This window comes from Gorilla gorilla, chromosome 19, assembly GCF_029281585.2.
Source record: "Gorilla gorilla gorilla isolate KB3781 chromosome 19, NHGRI_mGorGor1-v2.1_pri, whole genome shotgun sequence".
Lineage (NCBI taxonomy): Eukaryota > Metazoa > Chordata > Mammalia > Primates > Hominidae > Gorilla > Gorilla gorilla.
The window spans coordinates 18,565,445-18,593,274 of record NC_073243.2 but is presented as its reverse complement, the minus strand read 5'-3'; the positions used below and the strand labels follow the sequence as shown (position 1 = coordinate 18,593,274).

Genomic DNA, 27,830 nt, shown 5'->3' with positions numbered 1-27,830 from the left:
TTGCAGGTCTAGTGGGACAATGTCATATTATAAATTTGGAATGCTGAAGAGAAAATTATAGATTTTGATATTGAAGGAAATGAAGCGAAGCCTAAATGAAAATTCAGCTCGAAGTACAGCAGGTATTGAACAACTTTTTATTTTTAAATTTTCTGTATAGCATATAAAGCTTGTATAGTTTATAGATATAACATTGGAAATAAATTTAAAATAGATTGAACAGTTAATCTAGCCTCTTTACTTTTTAGGTCCAAGGAAGTAAAATAACTTACTCAAGACAAAACATTTAGTGGTAGAGGTGGGAGTAAGATCAAAGTTTCTTAGATTTATTTTGATATTCTTTCTACAAATTCGATGTGCTTGAGTTATTGTATGCTTTAAAACTGAAAACAAAGAAATAGATCTATTTTTGTTTGTATTTGTGACTTACTTGTTAAAAATATTTCCGGAAGCACTTCTGTCGTTCTAATAGCTTCTCTTATCATTTTTGCTTTCCCAATTTATTAGTATAAAGACAGATGGCAAGGATGATGAGAACCAGGGGAATGATGATGCATAATGAAGACAATAGTAACTATTATTTATGGTGGATTAACTGTATTCAAGACATTAATTATATATATTAATTTATTTAATCTTTACACCAATACCCCGAGATAGGTTATTATAATCATTCCTGTTGTTCAGATGAGAAAACCAAGGCTAAAAGAGGTTAAATAAGTAATCCATGAAGTAGCAGAATCAGAAGTTGAACCTAGGAATCTGGCTCTTAGTCCATGCTCTTAATCATTATGCTATCAGTATGTGTCATATTGGCACAAAGAGTTTAGGGAAATTGCCCAAGATCATACTCTGAAGTTGTAATTCAAACCTACTTTGAAGTCATAATTCAAGACCTAGGCGGTCTGATTCCAGAGCCCACATAATTCTCCCAGCCTTTCATCAGAGACTGTTCACGGAGTCTGTATGTGCCTGTAGAACAATTGATGATGACCAGTTAGAGAATGGTACAGTGGCAAGAGATCCAAACTGATATTTAGGAATCTTGTGTCCTATCTAGATTCTTCCACTGACTTGCTCTATAGCAATGCACAAGCTTTTTGAACTTCTTTTCCCTTCGAGTTCCCTAAGTTTTAAAGTTTATATTTTCTGACTTTTGGCCTGAATTGAGATCCTAGATCCGCCATCTGGAGGAATTGGTAGTAGTATTTATTCTCATTTGGACTGGATATTATTACTCTTTAAGGCATTCTCAAAATGATCCACAAAATATATAATTACAGATACCTGAGGTGCTTGTTAAAATTGCAGAGTTTTGAGTTCCAGGCTAAATCTATTGAAATAAAATCTATGAGAGTGGAGTCTAGGAACCTGCACATTAAGCAGAATTCCAGATAAATCTTAGTGCAATGAAACTTTGAGAACCGAGGCCCAAAAGGGTGTGCCACTATTGTCCAAAGCATGGTTCAGAGTTTGGTTCTTCCTCACCTCTGTTGTACTTCAAAGGTCCCCTGCAGTTGATATGGTAACAGGCAAGCACAGGAGGGGGATAAGGAAAACAAAAAGTGGATTTGGAAAGGTTGGGGGATGAGGGGGGAGATGGGAATTACTTCCATATGGGAGGAATTAAAACTGTTAGGGTAGAATAAGAAAGGTTTTTGAAGAAACAAATTAGGCTATTCAGGATCTTAAAAAGAATGTAAAAATCAATCTAAGGTTATAGAAATCTATAAGTATATTAGCATATAGAAGTAGATAAATTTAAAGTGTGTATTATTATATACTAGTAATTATTTTACAACTAGATCTGCTTATTTGTCTATTATGTACTAATTTATTGGTACATTCAATTTAGGCTGTTTGCCTGTTCCGTTGTTCAATCAGAAAAAGAGGAACAGACAGCCATTAACTTCTAATCCACTTAAAGATGATTCAGGTATCAGTACCCCTTCTGACAATTATGATTTTCCTCCTCTACCTACAGGTAAGAAAATTAATAAGGTAAAAATTTTCAGGAAATACAAAACTAGGATTATAGAAATTTGTAATTTATATTATAATGAAAATAGAAAGTTTATTTTTTCTTCTTTCCATTATCCACATATAGAAATTACATAGCACTTTCTGAACATTCCAGGTCAGGAGTTTTAAGTTTCCTTACCTACAAGGGTGGCTTAGCATTTAAATGGAGTATCTTAGATTTGGAGTCTTTGTTCTAATAAAGTAATAACATATATTGTAAAAAATATTTTTTCTTTCTCAAAATACACGTGGATATTGTATATAGCCTATACATTTGGTGGTAAAGAATGGAAACACTTGAATTGGCTTAGGAGTGGGGATAAGTGTGCATGGGAACACAGGAAAAATGGGAAAAAAAAGATAGATTTTAGGAAGTACAGATGCCTGGAAATATCTGGTGCCTGGCCGTAGTCTTTTTCTCTTTTTATGGCATTTTTGCCTTCATTCATTTGTTAGCTGTTTATGGTCCAAATGTGATCCACCCAAATTTATATGTTGAAACTTAATTGCTGGTGTGATAGTATTAAGATGTGGGGCCTTCAGGAGGTAATTAAGTCATGAGGGCAGAGCCCTCATGAATGAGATTAGTGACTTTATAAAAGGTATGAGGGAGCTTTTCCGTCCTTCTGTCATGTGAGGACACAGTAAGAAGCCTTGACTTCCCAGCCTCCAAAACTGAGAAATACATTTATCATATTTATAAATAAGCCATTCTAAACTATTTTGTTATAGTAGAGTCCAAAGGGACTAAGACACACCTTCATCCAGTTGGCTTCCTTACAGCTTCAACTGGCACATGAGCTAAGTTGCCCTTCCTGTGAGTTTGCATAACCTTTTAGTTCTAGTTCTCAGAGGTCACCGGTAGACTGCCCTCTGGATCTCTTAATTCACATCCTGGAGACAGCTTGTGATTCAGCTCATCTTTTAAGTAAGGCCACCAAAATCCTGGCTTAGGTTGGGGTTAGGCCTCCTACCTCTGAACCAGTTAGCTGAGGTTTGGTGGGTGCTGGGAGGTCTTAATGGTTGTTGTTGACTTTTTACTTTCCTCTGGAAGAGGAATGGGCAGGCAGACATTCTGAAGTATATGTGGCACATGCTGGTTATATACATTTACATTTTGGGGGCACATTTTAAAAATCATTAATAGGATCTTATATAGCTAGAATTTAAAAGTATCTCTGATATAGCAATACTTGTATTGTTAATTTCATCCAGTGTGCTCCTATAGACTTTAATATACTTCTAAATCTGTATTTTGTTTAAAGAAAACAAAATATATAAAAGATATATTTGAAGAATTTTAAGTATGAAGTTCATATGTTTCCAATTTTTGTGTATAAAAATCATAAATTCACATGGATATGCACAACTGGGCATTTATCTGGTCATACTCCACCGTTTAAAAAACATTCCGTCATTTAAAATATTTTTATAAGTAGCATGAATGTTGACCTTGAAAAATTGAGCTACTCCATAAGGAAATGTGTGTCCTCTTGAAGTACTTCAAGCTCGGACCAGGGTTACTATTTGTCAGAAATAGTAGTTTTCCTGTATTGGGTAAGAGATAGGACTGCATCAGTGTTTTTTTAAAATGTTTGTCTTGATCCGTTAATCAGTCTGAGGTATAATCGATCTTTGAAAAAAGAAATAGAAGAGAATAGAGTACAATAGAAAATACAGCCATGCACTGCATAACCATGTTTTGGTCAATCACACCACCTGTGTGATGGTGGTGCCATTACAAATATAATGGAGCTGAAACATTTCTATCTCCTGGTGACATAGTAGCTGTCATAATGTCATAGCACAGTTTATTTATTTTTTTATAAATGTAGCCTAAATGTATGGTGTGTTTAGTGTACAGTAGTGTATACAGTAATGTCCTAGGCCTTCGTATTCACTCACCACTTAATCACTAACTCACCCAGAGCAACTTTCAGTCCTGCAAGCTCCATTTATGGTAAGTGCCCTCTTAGGTGTATTGGTTTTTATCTTTTATATTATATTTTTACTGTACCTTTTCTATGTTTAGATATGTTTAGATACACAAATACTATTATGTTACAATTGCCTATGGTATTGAGTACAGTAACATGTTGCACAAGTTTGTAGCCTAGGAACAATAGGCTGTAACATATAGCCTAGGTGTGTAGCAAGCTGTACTCTCCAGCTTTGTGTAAGTACACTCTATGTTGTTTGCACAACAAACTCACCTAACAATGCATTTCTTAGACTGTATCCCTGTCATTAAGTGACACATGACTGTGTCAGTGTGTATCACACATATTAAGGATAAGATTTGATGATGAAGTTTTATATTCTTTTTTCTCCTTTCTCTATCTCTCTATCTCTGTCTCACACATATATCATGCATGTGTATGTTCTGAGTTATGATGTATTTCTTTCTGTGGGTGAGATTTTAAAAGTTCAGTGAACATTGGATTAGATGAAATTCATGTTACAAAGTTAAAGATACTATACTAGAACTGATTGTAGAAAAGATACAGATTAAATGATCTTTGCTTAAAATACAATGGATAAGAAAGACATCTATAAAAATTAATAAAGCAGGCTGTGACAGGTTTTCCAACAAGTACTGTTGAAGAAATCCATATATTCAAGTTTTTTCTTCTTCAAGTTTTTAAACCCCCCAAATTAAATAAGTATGAAGTTATCATTTTGAAAAATACTACCTATCTTACTTTTATCTATGTTACTTATATCTTTTGAGATTGGGCCTGGGAAGCTGTGAATCCAGAGTTGGCTCCTGTAATGAAAACAGTGGACACCGGGTATGTGGAGAAATATAAACCATTGGATGTGTGTCTGTTACTAACTGATGTTGTTCTTCTATGTATATCCTAATTTCTCAATTTGAAAGCAAACTATTAATATTTAACAAGACATATTCCCTTGAAAGGCAAATACCACATTCAGTTTCTCGTCCTCTGAGAAGTCAAGATTCTGTCTTTAACTCTATTCAATCAAATACTGGAAGAAGCCAGGGTGGTTGGAGGTGAGTCTACTTAAAATTTCTTTCTTCTTCTATTCCTTCTCATTTTCCTGTCTTCCTCTTCATTCTTCCCTCCTCCTTCACTTCGTTGTTTTTCAGACAGAATTACATTTAGGAAATTCCTATAAATAACAACTATGGCAGTATTAATTATGTTTTATGAAAGAGCTTAAGAGAACATGCATGTAAAACTTAAAAAATATGTACATTTCATAGTGATTATGCTTCAAAAGATTCTTAATGTGATAATGAAATTTCTGCCAATATTCATTGCTATAAATTTATGATTTTGCTTATGGGTTATTAATGATTTAATTGACGATAGACAGGAATCATATCTTAGTATTGATTATATTTAGGAATTGAGAACCAATTAGAGTGCTCAGTCTTATCCTGTAAGACAGCCGGCTTCAAGGTAAACAGAATGGCAGAAGAAAGAAAAATGGAGGCTGCGATGCATATGCATCTGCAATAGTAGGGGCTCAAGAAATGAAGAAGCTGGTCAAAAAGATGGTGAGGGTTCTTGCCATAAGGACCAAAGCTTAATGTTTAAATAGTATGAAAAAATTGATAGAAAAAGAGCATGGATTTTTCTTGGTTGGATTTTAGTAGCCTTGGATAAATGGCAATATTGAAGGAAATAATTTTGGAAGCAAAGTGCTGGGAAAACAACACCAAATCAGTCACTGTTAAGTGCTTCGATATGTTATTTCAATAATCCTTACAACAACCATATGAAGTTAATACTATTCTCATTTTTATTATACAAAGATATCATATTTTTTTAAAAGGGGGAACTTTTTATATAGTTGTTAATAAATACATTGAAATAATATCTTTATTTAAAAATTAGTTTTGATTTTATTATTCATGCTAGTTTCCCCAGGACCAGTCTGTCAGTTTCTTCATAACAAGGCCTTAAAACTAGGCCTGTTCAGTGGTTTGGGATGATTCTTAGAGACATTGTTCCAACTGCAGGAGCTAGAAGAAAATCCATTCTGACAAGCATTAGACAGATAATTAGGTAAACAGATTGTAATCTGGACAGGCAGCCAGTATTGGGTATTACAATTTGAATTAATACATGATCTGTCAGACTGTTGGAATACAACAGGAAATCCAGGAGTAGAGAACATTTAAAAATCCATGCAGGCAGTTGGTAATCTGCTGAAGATCTTTTGAACCAGTTAAAGGACTAATCTTCAGGTTTAGAGTCCAGGCTACAGTTGCCAGATTTAGCAAATAAAAATAAAGGATGCCCAGTTAAATTTGAATTTCAGGTAATCAGGAATTTTTTAGTATGTGTCACAGCCAATATTTTGGACATACTTATACCAAAAATTTGTTACTTACTTGAAATGCAAATTTAACTGGCCATCCTGTATTGTTTCTAGCAGCCTAGTCTATACTTTCTTGGGACATGGAGTTTTCAAGAGCAAAGTACACTATTATTCTTATAGATACTGTGTTATTAGACACATTATCAATATAGATTTCATTCACCAGAATTAGGATATGGACAATTAGTAAGATTAGTAAGGATGAGCTTCTTTGCCAAAGCTCCTACAATTGGCTTTAGACTCTGAGGAGACATTGAGCTTGTACTTTTAGTAGTTAAGACATCTCAGTTGAGGAGTTGAGGTGATATGAGGACTTTTAACATTTTTAATCTTTTTTTTTTTTTTTTTTTGAGACTGGATCTTGCCATGTTGCCCAGGCTGGAGTGCAGTGGCATGATCATAGCTCATTGCAACCTTGAATTCCTGGGCTTAAACAATCCTCCTACCTCAGCCTCCTGAGTAGGTGGGACTGACTATAGGTTTGCACCACCATGCCTGGCTAATTTTTACATTTTTAGTAGAGATGAGGCCTTGCTCTGTTGCCCAGGCTGGTCTTGAACTCCTGGGCTCAAGTGATTCCCTCACCTCAGCCTCCCAAAGTGCTGGGATTACAGGCATACACTATTGTGCTCGGTGAGATGAAGGCTTTAGAAGCTGATAACTGAACACAACCTGGCAAATGGGTTCAGATAAATGCATAAATTTTAAGAGAAGTTAGGGATATTATTTTTTTCTAAAATAACTTACTATTCTCATTATGAAAATAATGGAATAATTCTAGAAAAAAGGTAAAAAGAAAATTATTCATAGTTGCACTGATCCAGAGTTAATCATTAATTTATTTTTGAACAGAAAAAAGCCATTTCACCTTTTTTGAGTCTTATGTCTTTATCCATGGGAAAAAAATTGAACTAGATGATATCTAAGGTTCCTTCAGTGCTCAATATATATTGTGGATGAAACCCACAGTTCTGATGTATTTATATAACTTTGTGCTGTCTTGTCTATCACTACCAAGAAAACCCTTGATTAAGGATTTTACAAATACATGAATTTATCTAACGTGCTTGTATGTGGAATACTTAGAATGCCTATTGCTCTGATTCACCCAGAATTGCTTTCTTATTACACATCATGTCTTTCAACCATTCTTGTTACACAGATCTATTATAAAAGTTTAATAATATAAAATAGTATATAACTTAAGTCAGTAATTCATAAAAGGAGGTGGCAGGCCCCCAATATCCATATAACTAAATTTTTAAACTTTGAGATCTCCTTCAGCTTGCTCAGGATGGCCAAAGATATGAGGAATATTTTTCTTTTGGACTCTATTTGCCTCTGGAACACTCTCTTGACAGTCTCATCCTTGTTAACAGTTCTGACTGCAGTTGAATATTGTATTTCTATTGTTATCTTAAAACAATTTTAATTAGGGCCAGATGCAGTGGCTCACACCTGTAATCTCGGCACTTTGGGAGGCGGAGGCGGGCGGATCACTTGAGGTCAGGAGTTTGAGACCAGCCTGGCCAACATGGGGAAACCCTGTCTCTACCAAAAAAATACAAAAATTAGCCAGGCGTGGTGGCGCATGCCTGTAATCCCAGCTACTTGGGAGGCTGAGGCAGTAGAATCATTGGAACCTGGGAGGCGGAGGTTGCAGTGAGCTGAGATCCTGCCACTGCACTCCAGCCTGGGTGACAAAGTGAGATCCTGTTTCAAAAAAAGTATTTTTTTAAAAAAATTATATATATTTAAGGTGTACAACCTGATATTTTAATATGCATATACATAGTGACCTGATTTCAGTCAAGCTAATTAACATATCCATCTCTTCACATAATTACTATTTTTTTCTTGTAGTGAGAACACTTAAGATCTACCTTCTAAGTGATTTTCATCTGTATAACACAGTATTATTAACTATAGTCCTCATGTTCTACATTAGATCTCTAGAATTTACTCATTCTATGTAACTGAAAGTTTGTACCCTTTGACTGACATCACCTTATTTCTCCCACCTCTTCACCCCTGGTAACCACTATTCAACGCTCTGCTTCTATTAGTTTGATTTGTAAAGATCCCACATATAAGTAAGCACATATAGTATTTTTTTTCTGTGTCTGACTTATTTCACTTAGCATAACATCCTCTAGGTTCATCCATGTTGTCAAAAATGGCAGGATTTACTTCTTTTTAATGTCTGAATAGTATTCCGTTATCCCTTTATGTTACATTTGTTAGTCCATTTATCTGTCACTTACATTGTTTACGTATCTTGGAATTTTTTTTTTTTGGCGAAGTTTCGCTCTTGTTGCCCAGGCAATGGCAACAAGACAATGTGAGTGCAATGGTGTGGTCTTGGCTCACTGCAACCTCCGCCTCCTGGGATCAAGTGATTCTACTGCCTCAGCCTCTCAAGTAGCTGGGATTATAGGCATGTGCCACTATGCCTGGCTAATTTCGTATTTTAGTAGAGATGGGGTTTCACCATGTTGGCCAGGCTGGTCTCCAACTCCTGACCTCATGTGATCCACCTGCCTCAGCCTTCCAAAGTGCTGGGATCGCAGGTGTGAGCCACTGTGCCTGGCCCTCTTGGCTATTGTGAATAATACTGCAATGAATCTGGAAATGCAGATATCTCTTTGAGATACTAATTTCATTTCCTTTGGATATACATCCAGAAGTGGAATTGTTAGATTATATAGTAGTTCTGTTTTTAATTTTTTGAGGAGCTTCCATACTGTTTTTCATAATGGCTGTACCAAGTTACATTTCCACCAAGAGTGTACAAGGATTGCCTTTTTTCTGCACCCTCGCCACCACTTGTTATCTTTTGAATTTTTGATGACAGCTATCCTAACAAGTGTGAATTGATAATATATCATGGTAGTTTTGATTTGCATTTTCCTGATGATTAGTGATGTTGAGCACCTTTTTATATACCTATTGGCCATCCGTGTGTCTTCTTTAGAAAAATGTCTATTTAGGTTCTTTGCCCATCTTTAAATTGTGTTGTTTTTTGTTACTGAGTTCTGTGAATTCCTTAAATATTTTGGATATTAACTACTTATCAGTTATATAGTTTGCCAAAATTTTCTCCCATGCTATAGATTGCCTTTTCACTCTGTTGATTATTTACTTTACTGTGTAGAAGCTCTTTAGTTTGATGGAGTTCTCAAATATTTACTTTTGCTTTTGTTGACTGCGCTTTTGGTGTCATATTAAAAAAAGTCATTTGCAAGACCAGTGTCAAGGAGCTTGTTTTCTACGTTTTTTCCTAAGAGTTTTATGGTTTCAGTTCTTACATTTAAGTCTTTAATCTATGTTGAGTTGATTTTTGTATATGGTGTAAGGTAAGGGTCCAATTCCATTATTCTGCATCTGGATATCCAGTTTTTCCAACAGTATTTATGGCAGAGACTTTTTTCCCATTGTGTGTTCTCACTTTTGTTGAAAATCAATTAAATGTAAATGTAAATGTATGGGTTTATTTCTGGGCTCTCTACTCTGTTCTGTTGATCTATGTGCCTGTTTTAATACCAGTACCATACTGTTTTGATTACTGTAGCTTTTAGGTATAACTTGAAATCAGGAAGTGTGATGGCTGCAGCTTTGTTCTTTCTCAAGATTGTTTTGGCTATTCAGAGTCTTTTGTGGTTCCATATGAATTTTAGGATTGTTTTTTCTATTTCTGTGAAAAATATCATTGAAATTTTGATAGGGATTGAATTGAGTCTGTAGATCACTTTGGGTAGTTTGGACATTTAACAATATCAATTCTTGTACATTGATTTTGTATCCTGAGACTTTGCTGAAGCTGCTTATCAGCTTAAGGAGATTTTGGGCTGAGACAATGGGGTTTTCTAGATATACAATCAATGTCGTCTGCAAACAGGGACAATTTGACTTCCTCTTTTTCTAATTGAATACCCTTTATTTCCTTCTCCTGCCTAATTGCCCTGGCCAGAACTTCCAACACTATGTTGAATAGGAGTGGTGAGAGAGGGCATCCCTGTCTTGTGCCAGTTTTCAGAGGGAATGCTTCCAGTTTTTGCTCATTCAGTATGATATTGGCTGTGGGTTTGTCATAGATAGCTCTTATCATTTTGAGATACGTCCTATCAATACCTAATTTATTGAGAGTTTTTAGCATGAAGGGTTGTTGAATTTTGTCAAAGGCTTTTTCTGCATCTATTGAGATAATCATGTGGTTTTTGTCTTTGGTTCTGTTTATATGCTGGATTACATTTATTGATTTGCGTATATTGAACCAGCCTTGCATCCCAGGGATGAAGCCCACTTGATCATGGTGGATAAGCCTTTTGATGTGCTGCTGGATTCAGTTTGCCAGTATTTTATTGAGGATTTTTGCATCAATGTTCATCAAGGATATTGGTCTAAAATTCTCTTTTTTGGTTATGTCTCTGCCCGGCTTTGGTATCAGGATGATGCTGGCCTCATAAAATGAGTTAGGGAGGAATCCCTCTTTTTCTATTGATTGGAATAGTTTCAGAAAGAATGGTACCAGCTCCTCCTTGTACTTCTGGTAGAATTCGGCTGTGAATCCATCTGGTCTTGAACTCTTTTTGGTTGGTAAGCTATTGATTATTGCCACAATTTCAGATCCTGTTATTGGTCTATTCAGAGATTCAACTACTTCCTGGTTTACTCTTGGGAGACTGTATGTGTCGAGGAATTTATCCATTTCTTCTAGATTTTCTAGTTTATTTGCGTAGAGGTGTTTGTAGTATTCTCTGATGGTAGTTTGTATTTCTGTGGGATTGGTGGTGATATCCCCTTTATCACTTTTTATTGCATCTATTTGATTCTTCTCTCTTTTTTTCTTTATTAGTCTTGCTAGCGGTCTATCAATTTTGTTGATCCTTTCAAAAAACCAGCTCCTGGATTCATTAATTTTTTGAAGGGTTTTTTTTGTCTCTGTTTCCTTCAGTTCTGCTCTGATTTTAGTTATTTCTTGCCTTCTGCTAGCTTTTGAATGTGTTTGCTCTTGCTTTTCTAGTTCTTTTAATTGTGAAGGATTCTTATACACCAATAACAGACAAACAGAGAGCCAAATCATGAGTGAACTCCCATTCACAATTGCTTCAAAGAGAATAAAATACCTAGGAATCCAACTTACAAGGGACATGAAGGACCTCTTCAAGGAGAACTACAAACCACTGCTCAATGAAATAAAAGAGGATACAAACAAGTGGAAGAACATTCCATGCTCATGGGTAGGAAGAATCAATATCATGAAAATGGCCATACTGCCCAAGGTAATTTATAAATTCAATGCCATCCCCATCAAGCTACCAATGACTTTCTTCACAGAATTGGAAAAAACTACTTTAAAGTTCATATGGAACCAAAAAAGAGCCCGCATCACCAAGTCAATCCTAAGCCAAAAGAACAAAGCTGGAGGCATCACGCTACCTGACTTCAAACTATACTACAAGGTGACAGTAACCAAAACAGCATGGTACTGGTACCAAAACAGAGATATAGATCAATGGAACAGAACAGAGCCCTCAGAAATAATGCTGCATATCTACACCTATCTGATCTTTGACAAACCTGAGAAAAACAAGCAATGAGGAAAGGATTCCCTATTTAATAAATGGTGCTGGGAAAACTGGCTAGCCATATGTAGAAAGCTGAAACTGGATCCCTTCCTTACACCTTATACAAAAATGAATTCAAGATGGATTAAAGACTTAAACATTAGACCTAAAACCATAAAAACCCTAGAAGAAAACCTAGGCATTACCATTCAGGACATAGGCATGGGCAAGGACTTCATGTCTAAAACACCAAAAGCAATGGCAACAAAAGCCAAAATTGACAAATGGGATCTAATTAAACTAAAGAGCTTCTGCACAGCAAAAGAAACTACCATCAGAGTGAACAGGCAAGCTACAAAATGGGAGAAAATTTTCTCAACCTACTCATCTGACAAAGGGCTAATATCCAGAATCTACAATGAACTCAAACAAATTTACAAGAAAAAAACAACCCCATCAAAAAGTGGGCAAAGGATATAAACAGACACTTCTCAAAAGAAGACATTTGTGCAGCCAAAAGACACATGAAAAAATGCTCATCATCACTGGCCATCAGAGAAATGCAAATCAAAACCACAATGAGATACCATCTCACACCAGTTAGAATGGCAATAATTAAAAAGTCAGGAAAGAACAGGTGCTGGAGAGGATGTGGAGAAATAGGAACACTTTTACACTGTTGGTGGGACTGTAAACTAGTTCAACCATTGTGGAAGTCAGTGTGGCGATTCCTCAGGGATCTAGAACTAGAAATACCCTTTGACCCAGCCATCCCATTACTGGGTATATACCCAAAGGACTATAAATCATGCTGCTATAAAGACACATGCACATGTATGTTTATTGCGGCACTATTCACAATAGCAAAGACTTGGAACAAACCCAAATGTCCAACAATGATTGACTGGATTAAGAAAATGTGGCACATATACACCATGGAATACTATGCAGCCATAAAAAATGATGAGTTCATGTCCTTTGTAGGGACGTGGATGAAACTGGAAATAATCACTCTCAGTAAACTATCGCAAGGACAAAAAACCAAACACCGCATGTTCTCACTCATAGATGGGAATTGAAAAATGAGAACACATGGACACAGGAAGGGGAATATCACACTCTGGGGACTGTTGTGGGGTGGGGGGAGGGGGGAGGGATAGCATTAGGAGATATACCTAATGCTAAATGATGAGTTAATGGGTGCAGCACACCAGCATGGCACATGTATACATATGTAACTAACCTGCACATTGTGCACATGTACCCTAAAACTTAAAGTATAATAATAATAATATAAATAAATAAATAAATAAATATCAATTCTTCAAATCCATGACACAGGATTTTTCATTTATTTTGTCTTCAGTTTTTTTTTTTTAATCAGTGTTTTATATTTTTTAGTGTATAGACCTTTCTCCATCTTGGTCATTTATTCCTAAGTATTTTATTCTTTTTGGTGTTATTGTAAATGGGATCATTCTCTTGGTTTCCTTTTGGGATATCTATTGTTGGTGTAAAGAAATGCTCCTGATTTTTGTATGTTGATTTTGTATCCTGCAACTTTACTGAATTCATTTTTTAGTTCTAACAGTTTATTAATGGAGTTTTTAGGGTTTTCTACATACAAGATCATGTCATCTGCAAACAGAGACATTTACTTCATCCTTTCCAATTTGCACTCCTTTTATTTCCTTTTCTTGGCTGATTGATTGGCTAGGACTTCCAAGACTAGTTGAGTATTCCTTATCTGAAATATTTGGGATCAGAAATGTTTCAGATTTTTTTGGAGTTTGGAATATTTGCAGAATACCTACCAGTTGAGTATCCTAAATTTGATAATTCAAAATCTGAAACGCTTCAGTGAGCATTTCCATTGAGCATCATGTTGTTGCTCAAAAAGTTTCAAATTTTGGAGCATTTTGAGTTTTGGATTTTCAGATTTAGAATGCCCAGCCTGTAACTATGTTTGAATAGAAGTGGTAAGAGTGGACATCCTTGCGTCGTACTGGATCTTTGAAAAAAAACTTTCAGTTATCCCCCATTATGATGTTAGCTGTGGGAATTTTGCAAGTGACCTTTATTGTGTTGGAGTATGTTCCTTCTATACTTATTTTTTTTAGAGTAAACTGAATGGATGTTGAACTTTGTCAGATGCTTTTTCTGCATCTACTTTTGTCTTTAATTCTGCTACTGTGGTGTATAACATTGATTGATTTGCGTATGTTAAACCAACCTTGCATCCCAGAAATAAATCCCAGTTAATCATGGTGTATAATTTTGTTAAAAAATATTTCAACTTTCACTTTAAGTATAAGGGGTACATGTGCAGATTTGTTTACATGGGAATATTGTGTGACGCTCAGGTTTGAAGTATGGATCCTGTCACCTCACCCATGAAGTGAGCAGAGTACTCGACAGGTAATTTTTTTGATGTGCTGTTGAATTTGCCTTGCTAGTATTTATTGAGGATTTTTGCATCTATGTTCTTTAGTGATATTGGCCTGTAGTTTTCTAGCAGTGTCTTTGTTTGATTTTGATATCAGAGTGATGCTAGTGTCATAAAATGAATTTGGAAGTGGAATTCCGTCTTGTTTTATGAAAGAATTTCAGAAAGATTGGTATTAATTTGTCTTTGAATGTTTGGTAGAATTCACTGTGAAGTCATCTGGTCCTGGGCTTTTCTTTGTTGAGAGGTTTTTGATTACTTCTTTAATCTCCTTATTATTGGTCTGTTTAGGCTTTCTACCTCTTCTTGATTCAATCTTGGTAAGTTGCTTGTTTCTAGGTATTTATCCATTTCTTCTGTGTTATCCAATTTGTTGTCATATAATGTTCATAATAGTCCCTTATGATCTTTTTTATTTCTGAGAAATCCATGTATGTCTCCTCTTTCATTTATTTAAATCTTCTTTTTTCTTTTTTTTAGTCTATGTAAGGGGCTGTCAACTTTATCTTTTCAAAAAAATAAGCTCTTAGTTTTTCTTTTTTTTCTTTTTGAGATGGAGTCTCACTCTGTTGCCAGGCTGGAGTGCAGTGGCACGATCTCGGCTCACTGCAACCTCCGCTGTTGGGTTCAAGCAATTCTCCTGTCTCAGCCTCCTGAGTAGCTGGGACTACAGGCCTGCCCCACCATGCCCAGCTAATTTTTGTATTTTTAGTAGAGACGGGGTTTCACCACGTTGGCCAGGATGGTCTCGATCTCTTGGCCTTGTGATCCGCCTGCCTCAGCCTCCCAAAGTGCTGGGATTACAGGTGTGAGCCACCTCGCCCAGTCCCAGTTTTGCTTTTTTTTTTTAATTCTCTATTTTATTTATTTCTACTCTAGTCTTATTATTGCCTTTATGTGCTTATTTTGGGCTTAGTTTGTTATTCTTTTTCTAATTCCTTTAAGTGTGAAGTTAGGATGCTTATTTGAGATCTTTTTATTTCCACTTAGGCATTCATTGCTATAAACTCCCCTTAGTACTGCTTTTGCTTTCCCATAAGTTTTGGTATGTTATGTTTTGTTTCTGTCTCAAGATAATTTTAAGATTTTCTTTTTTAATTCCCTCTTTGATCAATGATTGTTCAAGAGTGTGTTGTTGTATTTGTGAATTTTTTCATTTTCTTTTCTTTTTTTTTAATTGAGACAGAGTCTCACTCTGTCACCCAGGCTGGAGTGCAGTGGTGCAATCTCGGCTCACTGCAACCTCCACCTCACGGGTTCAAGTGATTCTTCTGCCTCAGCCTCCCAAGTAGCTGGGACTACAGGTGCATGCCACCACACCCAGCTAATTTTTGTATTTTTAGTAGAGACGGGGTTTCACCGTGTTAGGCAGGACGGTCTCGATCTCTTGGCCTTGTGATGCACCCGCCTCGGCCTCCCAAAGTGCTGGGATTACAGACGTAAGCCACCATGCCTGGCGAATTTTTCCATTTTCTAGCTGTTATTGATTTCTAGTTTTATACCATTATGGTCAGAAAAGATACTTGGTGTGATTTTGATCTTCTTAAATTTGTTAAGTCTGATTTTGTGACCTAACGTGAGTTATCCTTGAGAAAGTTCCATCTGTGCTTGAGAAGAATGTGTAGTCTTCTGCTGTTGGTTGGCCAATTCTATATATGTCTTTTGGGTCCTTTTGATCCACAGTGTTGTTCAGGTTCACTGTTTATTGATTTTTCTGTCTGGATGATTTATCTATTATTAAAAGTGGAGTATTGAGCTTTCTTTTTTTTTAATTATGTTGCTGTCAATTTTTCCTTTTAGATTTGTCAATATTTGCTTTATATATTTAGGTGCTCCGATATTGGATGTATACATATTCACAATTTTTATATCTTCCTATTGAATTTACCCATTTATCATTATATAATGACTTTCTTTGTCTTTAGAAACAACTTTTAACTTAAAGTCTATTTTGTCTGACATAAACTTAGCCACCGCTGTTTTCTTTTGGTTGCCGTTAGCATGGAATATCTTTTTCCATCCCTTTATTCTCAGCTTTTATGTGTCTTTGAATCTAAACTGAGTTCATTGTAGACAGCATACAGTTGGATCTTTAATCCACTCAGCCTCTCCTCATATAGGCATACCTTATTATGTTGCACTTTGCTTTATTGCACTTCACAGATACTGCGTTCTTTACAAGTCGAAGGTTCGTGGTAAACCTGCATTGAGCAAGTCGATTGGTGCCATTTTCCGACAGTATGTGCTCACTTCATGTTTCTATGTCACATTTTGGTACTTCTTGCAATATTTCAAAATTTTTCATCATTATTATATCTGTTATGATGATCTGTGATCAGTGATCTTTGGCATTACTACAAATGTGCTGTTACCAACAGAGAGTTGTAAAGCTGAAATAAATTTTTCTAGACTATGAATAATAAAAGTAATTTCTATAACCATGAGAGTGAGGAAAGACAAAATTGTGTTTCTGTTCTCTTTATTGAAAATAAAATTACAAAATTGTTGCGTGTGATGGTACGTACCTGTAGTGCCAGCTACTCTGGAGGTTGAGGCAGGAGAATCACTTGTGCCCATGGGTTTGAGACTGGACTGAGTCCAAAAAAATTACAAAATTATTGTCGTATGAAGAAGTGATCAGTGTAGGAAAAAATTTCTATAAAGGGGTATCAGGCAGTTAATTTATAATAATTCTAATATTTTTTTTCTGGGTATCGTGATGTTTGTGGTGTTTATAACTTAAATTGTTGTAATTGTGCTTTCTTTTCTCGTTATTTTGTACTAACTTTGTACCCAATTAACAGTGTTCCCCAAATTATACAAGCTTCAGGCCTCATAAAACTTGGATTTGTTCCTGGTCAGTAGTGTACCTAGACCTCTTTTTGGATTATTTACCTAAGTAGGGGATGGGTTGCATTGGTTGCCCTCTTGTGATACTTGTGGTATTTCCAGGAAAATTACTGAGAATTAAGAATTTGTGGGCTGGGAATAGTGGCTTATGCCTCTAGTCCCAGCACTTTGGGAGGCCAAGGAGGTGGATCACTTGAGCCCAGGAGTTTGTGGCCAGCTTGGGCAACGTGGTGAAATCCTGTCTCTACAAAAAATAACAAAAATTAGCTGGGTATAGTAGCACTCACCTGTAGTTCCAGCTGCTCAGGAGGCTGAGGTGGGAGGATCACTTGAGCCTGGGAGATTGATGCTAGAGTGAGCTGTGTTCTTGCCATTACATTCCAGCCTGGGTAACAGAGCGAGACCCCGTCTCCGAGAGAAAAAAAAAAAAATTTGTGACTTGGACTAGTTTTGTTTCCTGTGGAACTCCTAACTAGGCTGCTCAGAAATTATGCTTTTGATTTTGGCCTCATTAGCATCTGGCATAATGTTCTGGTCAGCTGATATAACACACTCAATGTTGCTGACAAATGCTGTACCAAATACATTATAGGGCTTTTAAGCTATGCAGTAAAACCACAAAATTTCTAATCAAATATTAATAGCTATCTATCCTGCTTATATGTATTCTCCTTGTGATTTAAAATCATTGCTAAGCCACAGTTTAACTTCTTAAAATTTTAGTTTGTAGAAAATTTTAAAATTGAATATATAAAGAAGCAAGTAAATGCCCTCAAAGTCTTACCACTTGGATACAACTACTATCATATGAAGAATGCTATCATTTAAAAATATACTTTGTAGTACTAGACTCTGAGTTGGGAGATCTTGTATTTCCTGGGTTCTAGACTTGTGAGTAATTTCCTGTATGACTTTGGACAAGTTAATTCCTCATTAAGGATCAGTCTTCTCATCTGGAAAGAGAGGTAATACAACATTGTAGGGTTGTTGTGATGTATTTGGAATTTCTCAGTAGTTAGTTATAAAGTGCTTTCTAAGTCATAAATTGCCATATAAATGAATTTTTCATTATTAATTTTTTTTTGTAATTAAGAAACCATATAGAAACAAATGCTTTTTTTTGCACTATTACAGCTACAGAGATGGTAACAAAAATACCAGCTTGAAAACTTGGAATAAAAATGATTTTAAGCCTCAATGTAAACGAACAAACTTAGTGGCAAATGATGGAAAAAATTCTTGTCCAATGAGTTCGGGAGCTCAACAACAAAAACAATTAAGAACACCTGAACCTCCTAACTTATCTCGCAACAAAGAAACCGAGCTACTCAGACAAACACATTCATCAAAAATATCTGGCTGCACAATGAGAGGGCTAGACAACAACAGTGCACTACAGACACTTAAGCCCAATTTTCAACAAAATCAATATAAGAAACAAATGTTGGATGATATTCCAGAAGACAACACCCTGAAGGTAAATGTTTAAATACAAATTCATGACTTATTTACATTTTTTAAAATATGAGGTAAATATTTAGAAAACTACAGAGATAAGAGCGCCTGAAATAAATTCCATGACATACATTACTTGATTAGCATAAATATTCAGTTCCATTGAAGTGGATGAATGTTAGTTTCCAAAATATTTTCTTAGAGGGTATGAATGGCTGCTCCTTTTCCTTTCAAAGTTTAGAGTTTTCTACTGGATTCTGACTTTCACTTTACACTCATTTTAAAGATAATGACAGTTTATCCATTGTTTATTAAGTTACCCAGGCTCTTCATATGTCATTCTAAGTATTTTTCAACAGAGGTCAGTAATTTCCTTAAAGGGTCAGACAGTATTTTTGGCTTTATGGGCCATACTGTCTCTGTTGCAGCTACTCAGCAATACTACTCAACTCTGCCACTGTAGCTTGGAAGCAGCCATAAGCAATACATAAATGAATGGACACTGCTCTCCTCCAACAAATGTTTACACACATAGATAGCAGGTTAAATTTGCACTGCAGGCCATAGTTTTCTTTATGATCAACTTATTATGACCTTTGCTTTATGATCTTGACCTAGTCTACCTTTGTAGCCTCATATTTCATAGTCTACTAATTGTCCAATGCTCTAGCCACTTCAGACTCGTCACAATTCTCTAAACATAGCATACACGCTGTGCTTTGGTTTATATTCTTCCCTATACCTGTATCTCAACTGTACTTCCTCTCTACGCTCAGTGCTCTAATTGTTCTTTGTAAATGTTATTTATATATTATGTGTGCTGGTTATTCCTCATCTCTGCTCCCTGGCCCCTTGGCCCACTTGATTCTTCACCTGCCCTTCTCTGTTGTGGAAGGCTGAACTGTCCTATGTGGTGCATCATCCTGAGATTGTTTGCTTGCTGGCTTTTGCTAGAGGTCAGCCAGTAGGAGTCACTGGTACGACATCACAGGGTGGGAGGAAAGGTTGGGTTTTCTCACTTTCTCCTGTCTTAAATGTTACATCACCAGCAGTGGCTGTGTCAACGCATGATGTAGCCCCTTCATGAGTATAGCTTTCCTGGGCTTGATACTTTTATTTTCTCCTCTTGTCCTTTCAGCCTAGGAATGGTAACAACTTCTTACAGTTGTTAGTTTTTGTTCTGCCCATATGTCTGAAAAAGCAATCTTTTCAAAAAGCCATCGGGGTAAAGTTTGTTTTCTCATGTTTTGTTTTTTGTTGGAAATAAGATTAATAAAGCATGTTTCACAGTGGTTCTCAATCTTATGTTTCCTTGTACTCAAGAATTATATGACATAATCACCTTAGTAACAGTGGTTTACTGTGGCCATAATCATCAACAGGAGGCATGTTAGAATCTTCGTTAAGAGGGGGAAGAGGGAAGAAACTACCTGTATTTTGAAAAAAGGTCCCATCATATGTTCTTCACAACCCTCACCCTCACAAAGGAAAGCGTCCCCTTGCCTTTGAAAATTAGTATTTTAACACACTGTATTCTTAGTTGATCTTCAAAAATGCTAAGAACATTTCCATGTCAGGGCTTTTATACTTGCTGTTCCCACTGTCCTCATTTAACAACCCACTTAAAATAATAACCCCCATCTCTCTCTCTTTCCATTTACCTTGTGTGTTTTTTTCTAAAAAAAAGTACATTTCCTGACATTCTGTTATATGTTTATTTATTTTTTAAATCCTCCACTAGGCAATAAAATCTTCGAGGACAGATATCTTGACTGTTTTGTCCATGAATGTTTCCTTAATAGCTATGTTTGGCATGTAGTAGGTGCCCAGTAAACACTTTTGAAACGAATGAATGAATGAATGTGTCTGGCTCCTTCCCTAGAGTCCCCTAGAGAGTGAGTGCACTAGGGAAAGGAATGGCCTTACCTATATTTGTCACAGGATCTGGCATATGATGCTTTAAAATAGTCAATGAATGAATGAATACCTATATAAATAATTCTCCTCTTGATTGTCTCTAAGTGCAGCCTGGTTTCTCCATCTGTAATATAGTATCGATGGCCTTATTTTAGGGAAGTAACTACACTAAAATTTTCAGTAGTTCTTTTTACACACTTGTCCATTGTAAGGACTTAGAATTTTTACATAGAAGGTAAACGAGTATGATGAAAAAAACAAATATTTTTCTAATACTGTGTTTCTTATTTTTTCAAAAGGAAACCTCATTGTATCAGTTACAGTTTAAGGAAAAAGCTAGTTCTTTAAGAATTATTTCTGCAGTTATTGAAAGCATGAAGTATTGGCGTGAGCATGCACAGAAAACTGTACTTCTTTTTGAAGTATTAGGTAGGTAAAATACTTTAAAAATACTTCAGTAATACTCTCTGAAGGACAGGTTTTAATGTCTGATTAGTCCTTTTTCTTTCAAATAAAACAGTCTGATTTTTGCTACTCCCTAAAGTATATTCAAAGAACTGAAGTTTTAATAATAGTCCCTGTGGTAGATAGAATAATGCTCCCTAAAAATGTCTACATTCTAATTACCAGAATAATGCACCCTAAAATGCCTACATTCTAATTACCAAAACCTGTGAATGCTACCTTATATGGCAAAAGAGACTTTGCAGATGTAATTAAGTTAGGGATCTTGAAATGGGAAGATTATCTTGTATTATTTGAGTGGGTTCAATGTAATCACGAGGGTCCCTTATACAAGGAAAGCATTGAAAGATGCTACCTTGCTGGCTTTGAAGATGGAGGAAGAGGCCATGAGCCAAAGAATGCAGGCATCTTTGAGAAGCTGGAAAAATTAAGGAAATAGATTTTACTCTAGAGCCTCCAAAAGGAACACAGCTTTGATGACTCATTATAGACTTCTGACCTCCGTAACTATTAAGATGATGCTTTTGTGTTGTTTTAAGCCAACCACTAAGTTTGTGGTAATTTGTAAGCAGCAATGGGAAACTGATACAGCCTCCTCCTTTTCCTTTTGTCCTGTTATATATATATATATGTAAATATAGATGTGTGTATATATAGATGTAGATTTCTATCAGTGCAGTCATTTCACATGTTTAACTTTCACCTAAAAATGATTACAGTTTCTCTCTTGTTACCATTAAGGAAAAAGCTTTATTATATAAAGTGACATTGGATTCAATAGAGACTCAGACTTTGAGTAAAGCATGCTGTATTCATTTTCAATTGCTGCGTAACAAAGTAATGGAAACTTAGCAGCTAAAAACCACACCCACTTCTTAACTCAAGTTTTGTAGATCAGAAGTCCATGTGGGCTTGACTGCGTTCTATACTCAGGGTATCACAGTGCTAAAATCAAGGTGTTGGCTGGGCTGGTTTTGTTCAGTTTTCGTTTTTGGCTTTTTGGAGGTTTCCATGCCTCTGGCCTCTGGAACTCCCATATACTTCAGGGATTCCTTATCAAGTCCTACTCATGTTGCTTGAAGCATATCTCTTAGCTGGTTGGCATGACTGTTACTACTCTGTTGAAGCTTGACTTAGCTCTTATTTTGTTTAGTTCTTACCAGTAGCCACGTAACTGCAATAGCAGATGGTATTCTATTTCATGTCAGTTTTCTGTCAGAGCTAGAATACTGTCAGAGGTAGAACATCTTATTTCAAAGATCTTAACCCCTGTTGGACTTCCCACTAAATTGCTTTTTCCTGTGTGAAAGATGCCTTTGGCTCTCACCTCATTTACAGAATATAAATATTAAAATAACCTGAGCCTATTAAAAGGACATGCTGATTCCATTCATTTCCCCAGATTCTCTTTGGTGAGTTGTTCAGGTTCACTCCAGAATAATCCTTTTAAGAATATCACAATCCTCATTATAAACACCGATAGACATTCTTATCAAGAAATGAAGGGGGTCCATGCTTTTATATGTGATGGTTAGCTTTCATAGTGCTATAATAATCCTGAGTTCCTAGGCTAGACTCTAAACTTATTAAAGGTAGATACTTCATTTTACTACACTTTAGTGTCTAGCACACTGCACTGTATATAGGAAGTATCTTTCAGTTGCAAGAACCCCCCAGAAAAAAACAACTTTAGTGGATTTTAAATACTCATTTATATTGCTATGTATAATATTGTGTTGCATAGAGAATTATTGACGCAACTGAAAAGTGGCTAGGTTTCTGACTTCAGGCAAAGCTTGATCTAGCTGCTCAAGAGATGGCACAGTGATTTCTCTCCATCCTTCTGGCCAGTCATAATGTTGGCTTCATCTTAAGGCTCCACACTATAGTCTCTCCAGAAGCTTCTGACTCTCTCCTTATGGTAGCAAGTTGATTATTAAATTTCTGTAGACTATACATTCTTATACCACACCGTCATATTCTTAGATTTTTCTTCTGATTGCTCTTTCCTAGAAACTAACAAATGAGTCTTTGCATATAACCATTTCTGACTTGGTAACATGCCTATTGCAGAAACCCTGAACTACGTAGTTGAGTAATAAAATATGCTGATTGGATTAAGTCAGTCACAGTTCACTCGTGGATCTGGGGATGGGGACAAATCCTATCCAAATAATATGGCTAAAAATGGAATTTTCCTGAAGGATAATCTGGGTCTTTTTAGCAGAAATGGAGGCCAGCCTCAACATAACAAATGCCCACTACCAGTACTCATAGATGGTTATTAAATAAATGAATAATGCTGTCACTTCATAATAGTTTCTTGAGATAAACATGAATTACAATTTGCGTTTTATAGGTGAAGAAACAGATTTGAAAGTGGTTAAACAATTTACTCAAGGAGGAGGGAATAGGGAGATGTAGGTCAAAGGGTACAAACTTGTAATTATGTAGGATGAGTAAGTCTAGAGACTTAATGCACAGAGGAGGTCTATAGTTAATATTATTGTATTGTATATTAAAATTTTGGTAAGAGTAGATTGTAGGTGCTCTTACACACAAAAAGGATAACTATGGAAGGTGTTGGGTATGTTAACTTGCTCACTGTAGAAATGATTTCACTATATATAGGTATATGAAAATATATTGTATGTATATGAAAATATGTTGTATACCTTAAATGTATATAATAAAAATAAATTTAAAACCCAGTTTGCTCAAAGTCACAAAATATTAGTAAGTTGAATTACCTGGGACCTGAATGCATGTCTCCTGATTCTAATTCAATGTTTCTTTTTTCATTAAATTATGATGCTTATTTGTTACACATGTGCATTTTATTATTATAATGTCATAGACTGTTCTGGGGATTTAACCACTCTGTACTACACATTCTAAGGAAAAAGTTTCAGATGGCCATTTATTGTCAATTGTATGAGCTTGGCATATAATCTGTTCCTAAGTTGGAGAGAGTCAGAAGTTTTGTTTTCCTACCTATAAAACTGCCTGAGAAATATCTTCTCTTCTTAAAATGTCTTCTTTATTGCTATATAAATAGAACTATGAGAGGTTGATATGGATAGTTATTTAAACATCAGCTTCTCTTTGTTAAATTTTATTTGCAGTTTACCAACATTCATTTTTTCCCCCATTTCAATATTGCTTAGCTGTTCTTGATTCAGCTGTTACACCTGGCCCATATTATTCGAAGACTTTTCTTATGAGGGATGGGAAAAATACTCTGCCTTGTGTCTTTTATGAAATCGTGAGTATTTTTAAAGTACTTTGCGAAGCCTATGTCAACAGAATATAAACATGCAGGCTATAATTCAGTTGAAATATAAATTCTGTTAACAATTTAGTACTTTTAACACTTTGGTTTTAGTTCTGATATGAAAGTTGTTTATTTTTATAATATAGAGAGCCTACTACGTGCTAGGTACTGTGCTGGGTGTGAGGGATATAAAGTGGAATGTAAATGGCAAATGGCTCTTTCTCTCAAAGAGTTTGTAATCCCAGGTAGAATGGTACAGAAATGTTACACTGTGGTATGGTGAATGGCATGGTGGAGCTAGGTATGTGCAGGGTGCTAGAGAAGTAGGTAAGAAGGAAGGGGCAGATCAGGGAAAGATTTTCAAAGAAGGTGGTAACTTATCCTAGATCTTTAAGGACTAATAAGAATCAACTAAGCCAAAATGTGTTGGGGAGGGAAAGAAGGATATAGTCTAAGGTGAGGGAGCAGCATATGCAAAGACTTGAAGCTAAAAGAGAGCTTCACTTGTTCAGGGAACTGAAAGTAGTTATAATTACCAAAGTGAAGAGTTAGGAACTGATAGGGGTAAGGGTAGTGGTTCTGAAATTGGGGGAAAGCATAGTGGGCTGGGATATAAGGAAGAGGCTTGGTGACATAGAAGTGTGGAGATTGCAAAGGAGGCTGTAGACCTACACACATTGAGGCTGTATAAGAGCTACATAAACTTTGTAAAAGTTTGACCTTAATTCTGACATTGGCCTCAATTCTGAAATCAGACTTGGATTCCAGCATTCACTCCAACATTTTCTAGTTTTATGACTTAAGAAAGCTGCTTAAATTACTTGAACTTCAGATTTTTAAAAAAATCTATAAAATGGGGAGATAAATTCCTACTTCGAAAGGTTGTTAAGGGGATTAAATGATGAAACATGAATATACAGTGCATGACACATAGTAGATGCTCAAGAAATAATTGTCAATTCCTATAATATCTTGAATGTGTATTATTTTTATCTAGTCTGAAGTTTTTTAAAAAAACTGTTATTGCAGTATAACATGTACAGAAAAGTATAAAAATCATAACTGTACAGTTCTATGAAGTATCACTAAGTGAATGCCAAACCAGGTTAAGAAACAGAACATTGCCATCACCCCCCAAATCCCTTTGTGCTTCTTCCCATTCACTACCTCTTGTCTTCTACTTACAGGTAACCACTAGCCTGACTTTTAATGTCATCAATTAATTCTGCCTGTGTTTGAACTTTATAAAAATAGTATCATACATTATGTCTTTTTAAATATGTGATTTCCTTTATTTGACAAAATGTTTGTAAGATTCATCTATGTTGTTGTGTGTAGCTGTAGCTCACTCATTTATATTGCTATGTATAATATTGTGCTGCATGAATATGCTACAGTTTTCTATTTCACTGTTGGTGGGCATTTGGGTTTCTGGATTTTTTGCTGTTATGCATAATGTTCTATGAACATTCTTATCTATGTCTCTTATGCATTTGCATGTATTTCTGTTTGATATATACTCAGAAGTAAAATTGCTGGGTCATAGAGCATGTGTATATTCAAATACAGTAGATATTGCCAAAGAATTTTTCAAAGGATTGTGTCAATTTAAGTACTCACAGGCAATGTAGGAGAGTTGTGGTTGCTCTGCATTCTTACCAATGCTTAGTATTGTCGATCTTTTTTATTATAACAATTCTGGTGAGTAAATTTAGTGTTATCTTATTTCTTTACAATTCCCTAGTGAGTAATGAGGTTGAGTACCTTTTCATATGCTATTTAGATATCTTTTTTGTAAAGTCTGTTCAGGCATCTTGCTGTTTTCTTCTCTTATTTGTCTTTTTCTTACTGATTCTAGGAATTAAAAAGAAAAACTATTCTGGGAATCAGTTTTCTGTCCATTATGTGCATTGCAAATATTTTCTCATATCCATGGTTTGCTTTTTCCCACTTGATGGCTTTTGATAAACAGAAGTTTTTCATTTTCATATAATCCTTTTATCAATCATTAGTCTTTCCCCTTATAATTAGTGCTTTTTGTGACTATTTAATGAAAGCAACTTCAGAATGCTTTAATTTTATTCATAATTGAGAGGATTTGGAGAAGGCTAATCTTTTTCTGATTTACTTGTCTCTAAAGGCATCACACTTTTGGGTCCCAACCTTAAGCTTCAGGTCTAAGTGGGGGTGGTTATTAGAGTCTCTTTTCCTTGGATGCCTAAGATTCCATTTTTTTGTTTCCCACCTATACAAGTCTGTGAAATCTCTGCTCAGTTTCTTAGACTCTCAAATGCTTTTCTGTAATTTGCAGACATCTCAGGGAGAAAGCACACCCCAAATCAGGTTTCATCTGAGACTCCCATGCTATCCTAGATGGGGTGTGAGGGGGTCTCTGTAATTCCTCACTCTCTTGATATCTCTCTGATGCTTACGAGGAGATTTTTAACAAAACATTTCATCCAGCTATCCTAATTGTCATCTGATGAGCTGTTTTGAGTCACCCAGTCTGCTGCCTACTGAAAGTGGAACTCTGGGAATCTGATAAAAGAGTGGGTAATTTCATGTGTCATTACACTGGGGATTATTCAGTCTTTGAAGAAGCAACAACTTGCTAGCTTGTAAGAGCCCTACCAAGTGAGGGTCTTTCCTCTGTTACAGGGTACCAATATGTGAATAACTATCATTGTCTTGTTAGCAGTGGGGCCCTGACTCACGTGAAGGAATTATAGCATTTTGAGGTGGCACATGTTTAGTTGATCACATAAATATTTAAAAAATTGAAATTCAGATGAAGTAATAACTATTTTTTGATACTTATTTTTTGAAAAACAGGATCGTGAACTTCCGAGACTGATTAGAGGCCGAGTTCATAGATGTGTTGGCAACTATGACCAGAAAAAGAACATTTTCAAATGTGTTTCTGTCAGACCGGCGTCTGTTTCTGAACAAAAAACTTTCCAGGCATTTGTCAAAATTGCAGATGTTGAGATGCAGTATTATATTAATGTGATGAATGAAACTTAAGTAGTGATAAAAGGAAGTTTAGCATAAATTATAGCAGTTTTCTGTTATTGCTTAATTTATCATCTCCATAGTTTTATAGCTACTATTGTATTTCACTTGTTGAATTAAAGTATTTGAATTCTTTTAAATGTGGAAAGAGTTTTTGAAGTATAATTTTAATGTTTTTATTAAAATGATATATTTGCTAAAATTCCACAACCATCCTAGATAAAAATGCTCACTATAACAGGAATAGATGATGCTTATTTAATATGGGATAATAATACATCTGAGTTAGCTCAAAAGCCAGCATTGGGCTTAAGGGGGAAATACTACAGGTATTTGCACTATCAGGAAAAAGACAAGTGTACCCACTGTCAGTACTGTTATTAAGCATTGTTCTGGAACTGATAGTCTGTGTGGTTCATTTAATTACTTCAAATATTTAATGAAAATCTGCTTTGTGCCAGGCATTGTT

The 27,830-nt window shown here is 35.7% G+C and overlaps 1 protein-coding gene across 2 annotated transcripts; it reads left to right on the top strand.

Annotated features, from left to right (window-relative positions):
• On the top strand, positions 1 to 27,501 carry SPATA22 (spermatogenesis associated 22). Of its 2 annotated transcripts, none has more exons than XM_055367156.1 (8): positions 1 to 122; positions 1,856 to 1,936; positions 4,754 to 4,814; positions 4,943 to 5,038; positions 18,373 to 18,715; positions 20,910 to 21,039; positions 24,243 to 24,340; positions 27,182 to 27,501. In XM_055367156.1, the coding sequence occupies exons 1-8, from the start codon at positions 80 to 82 to the stop codon at positions 27,371 to 27,373; spliced, it is 1,044 nt and encodes a 347-aa protein (XP_055223131.1). In that variant the 5' UTR covers positions 1 to 79; the 3' UTR covers positions 27,374 to 27,501. The 2 variants fall into 2 exon arrangements, with proteins under 2 accessions (XP_055223131.1, XP_004058327.4); XM_004058279.4 differs by having other exon boundaries at positions 1,856 to 1,984.
• The last annotated feature ends 329 nt before the right edge of the window (positions 27,502 to 27,830 follow it).

Coding starts and splice junctions, on each gene's coding strand:
- SPATA22 (XM_004058279.4), top strand. CDS start 80: ATGAAGCGAAGCCTAAATGAAAATTCAGCTCGAAGTACAGCAG. Junction 1,985..4,753: donor TTTTCCTCCTCTACCTACAG/GTAAGAAAATTA, acceptor ATATCTTTTGAG/ATTGGGCCTGGGAAGCTGTG. Junction 5,039..18,372: donor AGAAGCCAGGGTGGTTGGAG/GTGAGTCTACTT, acceptor GCACTATTACAG/CTACAGAGATGGTAACAAAA.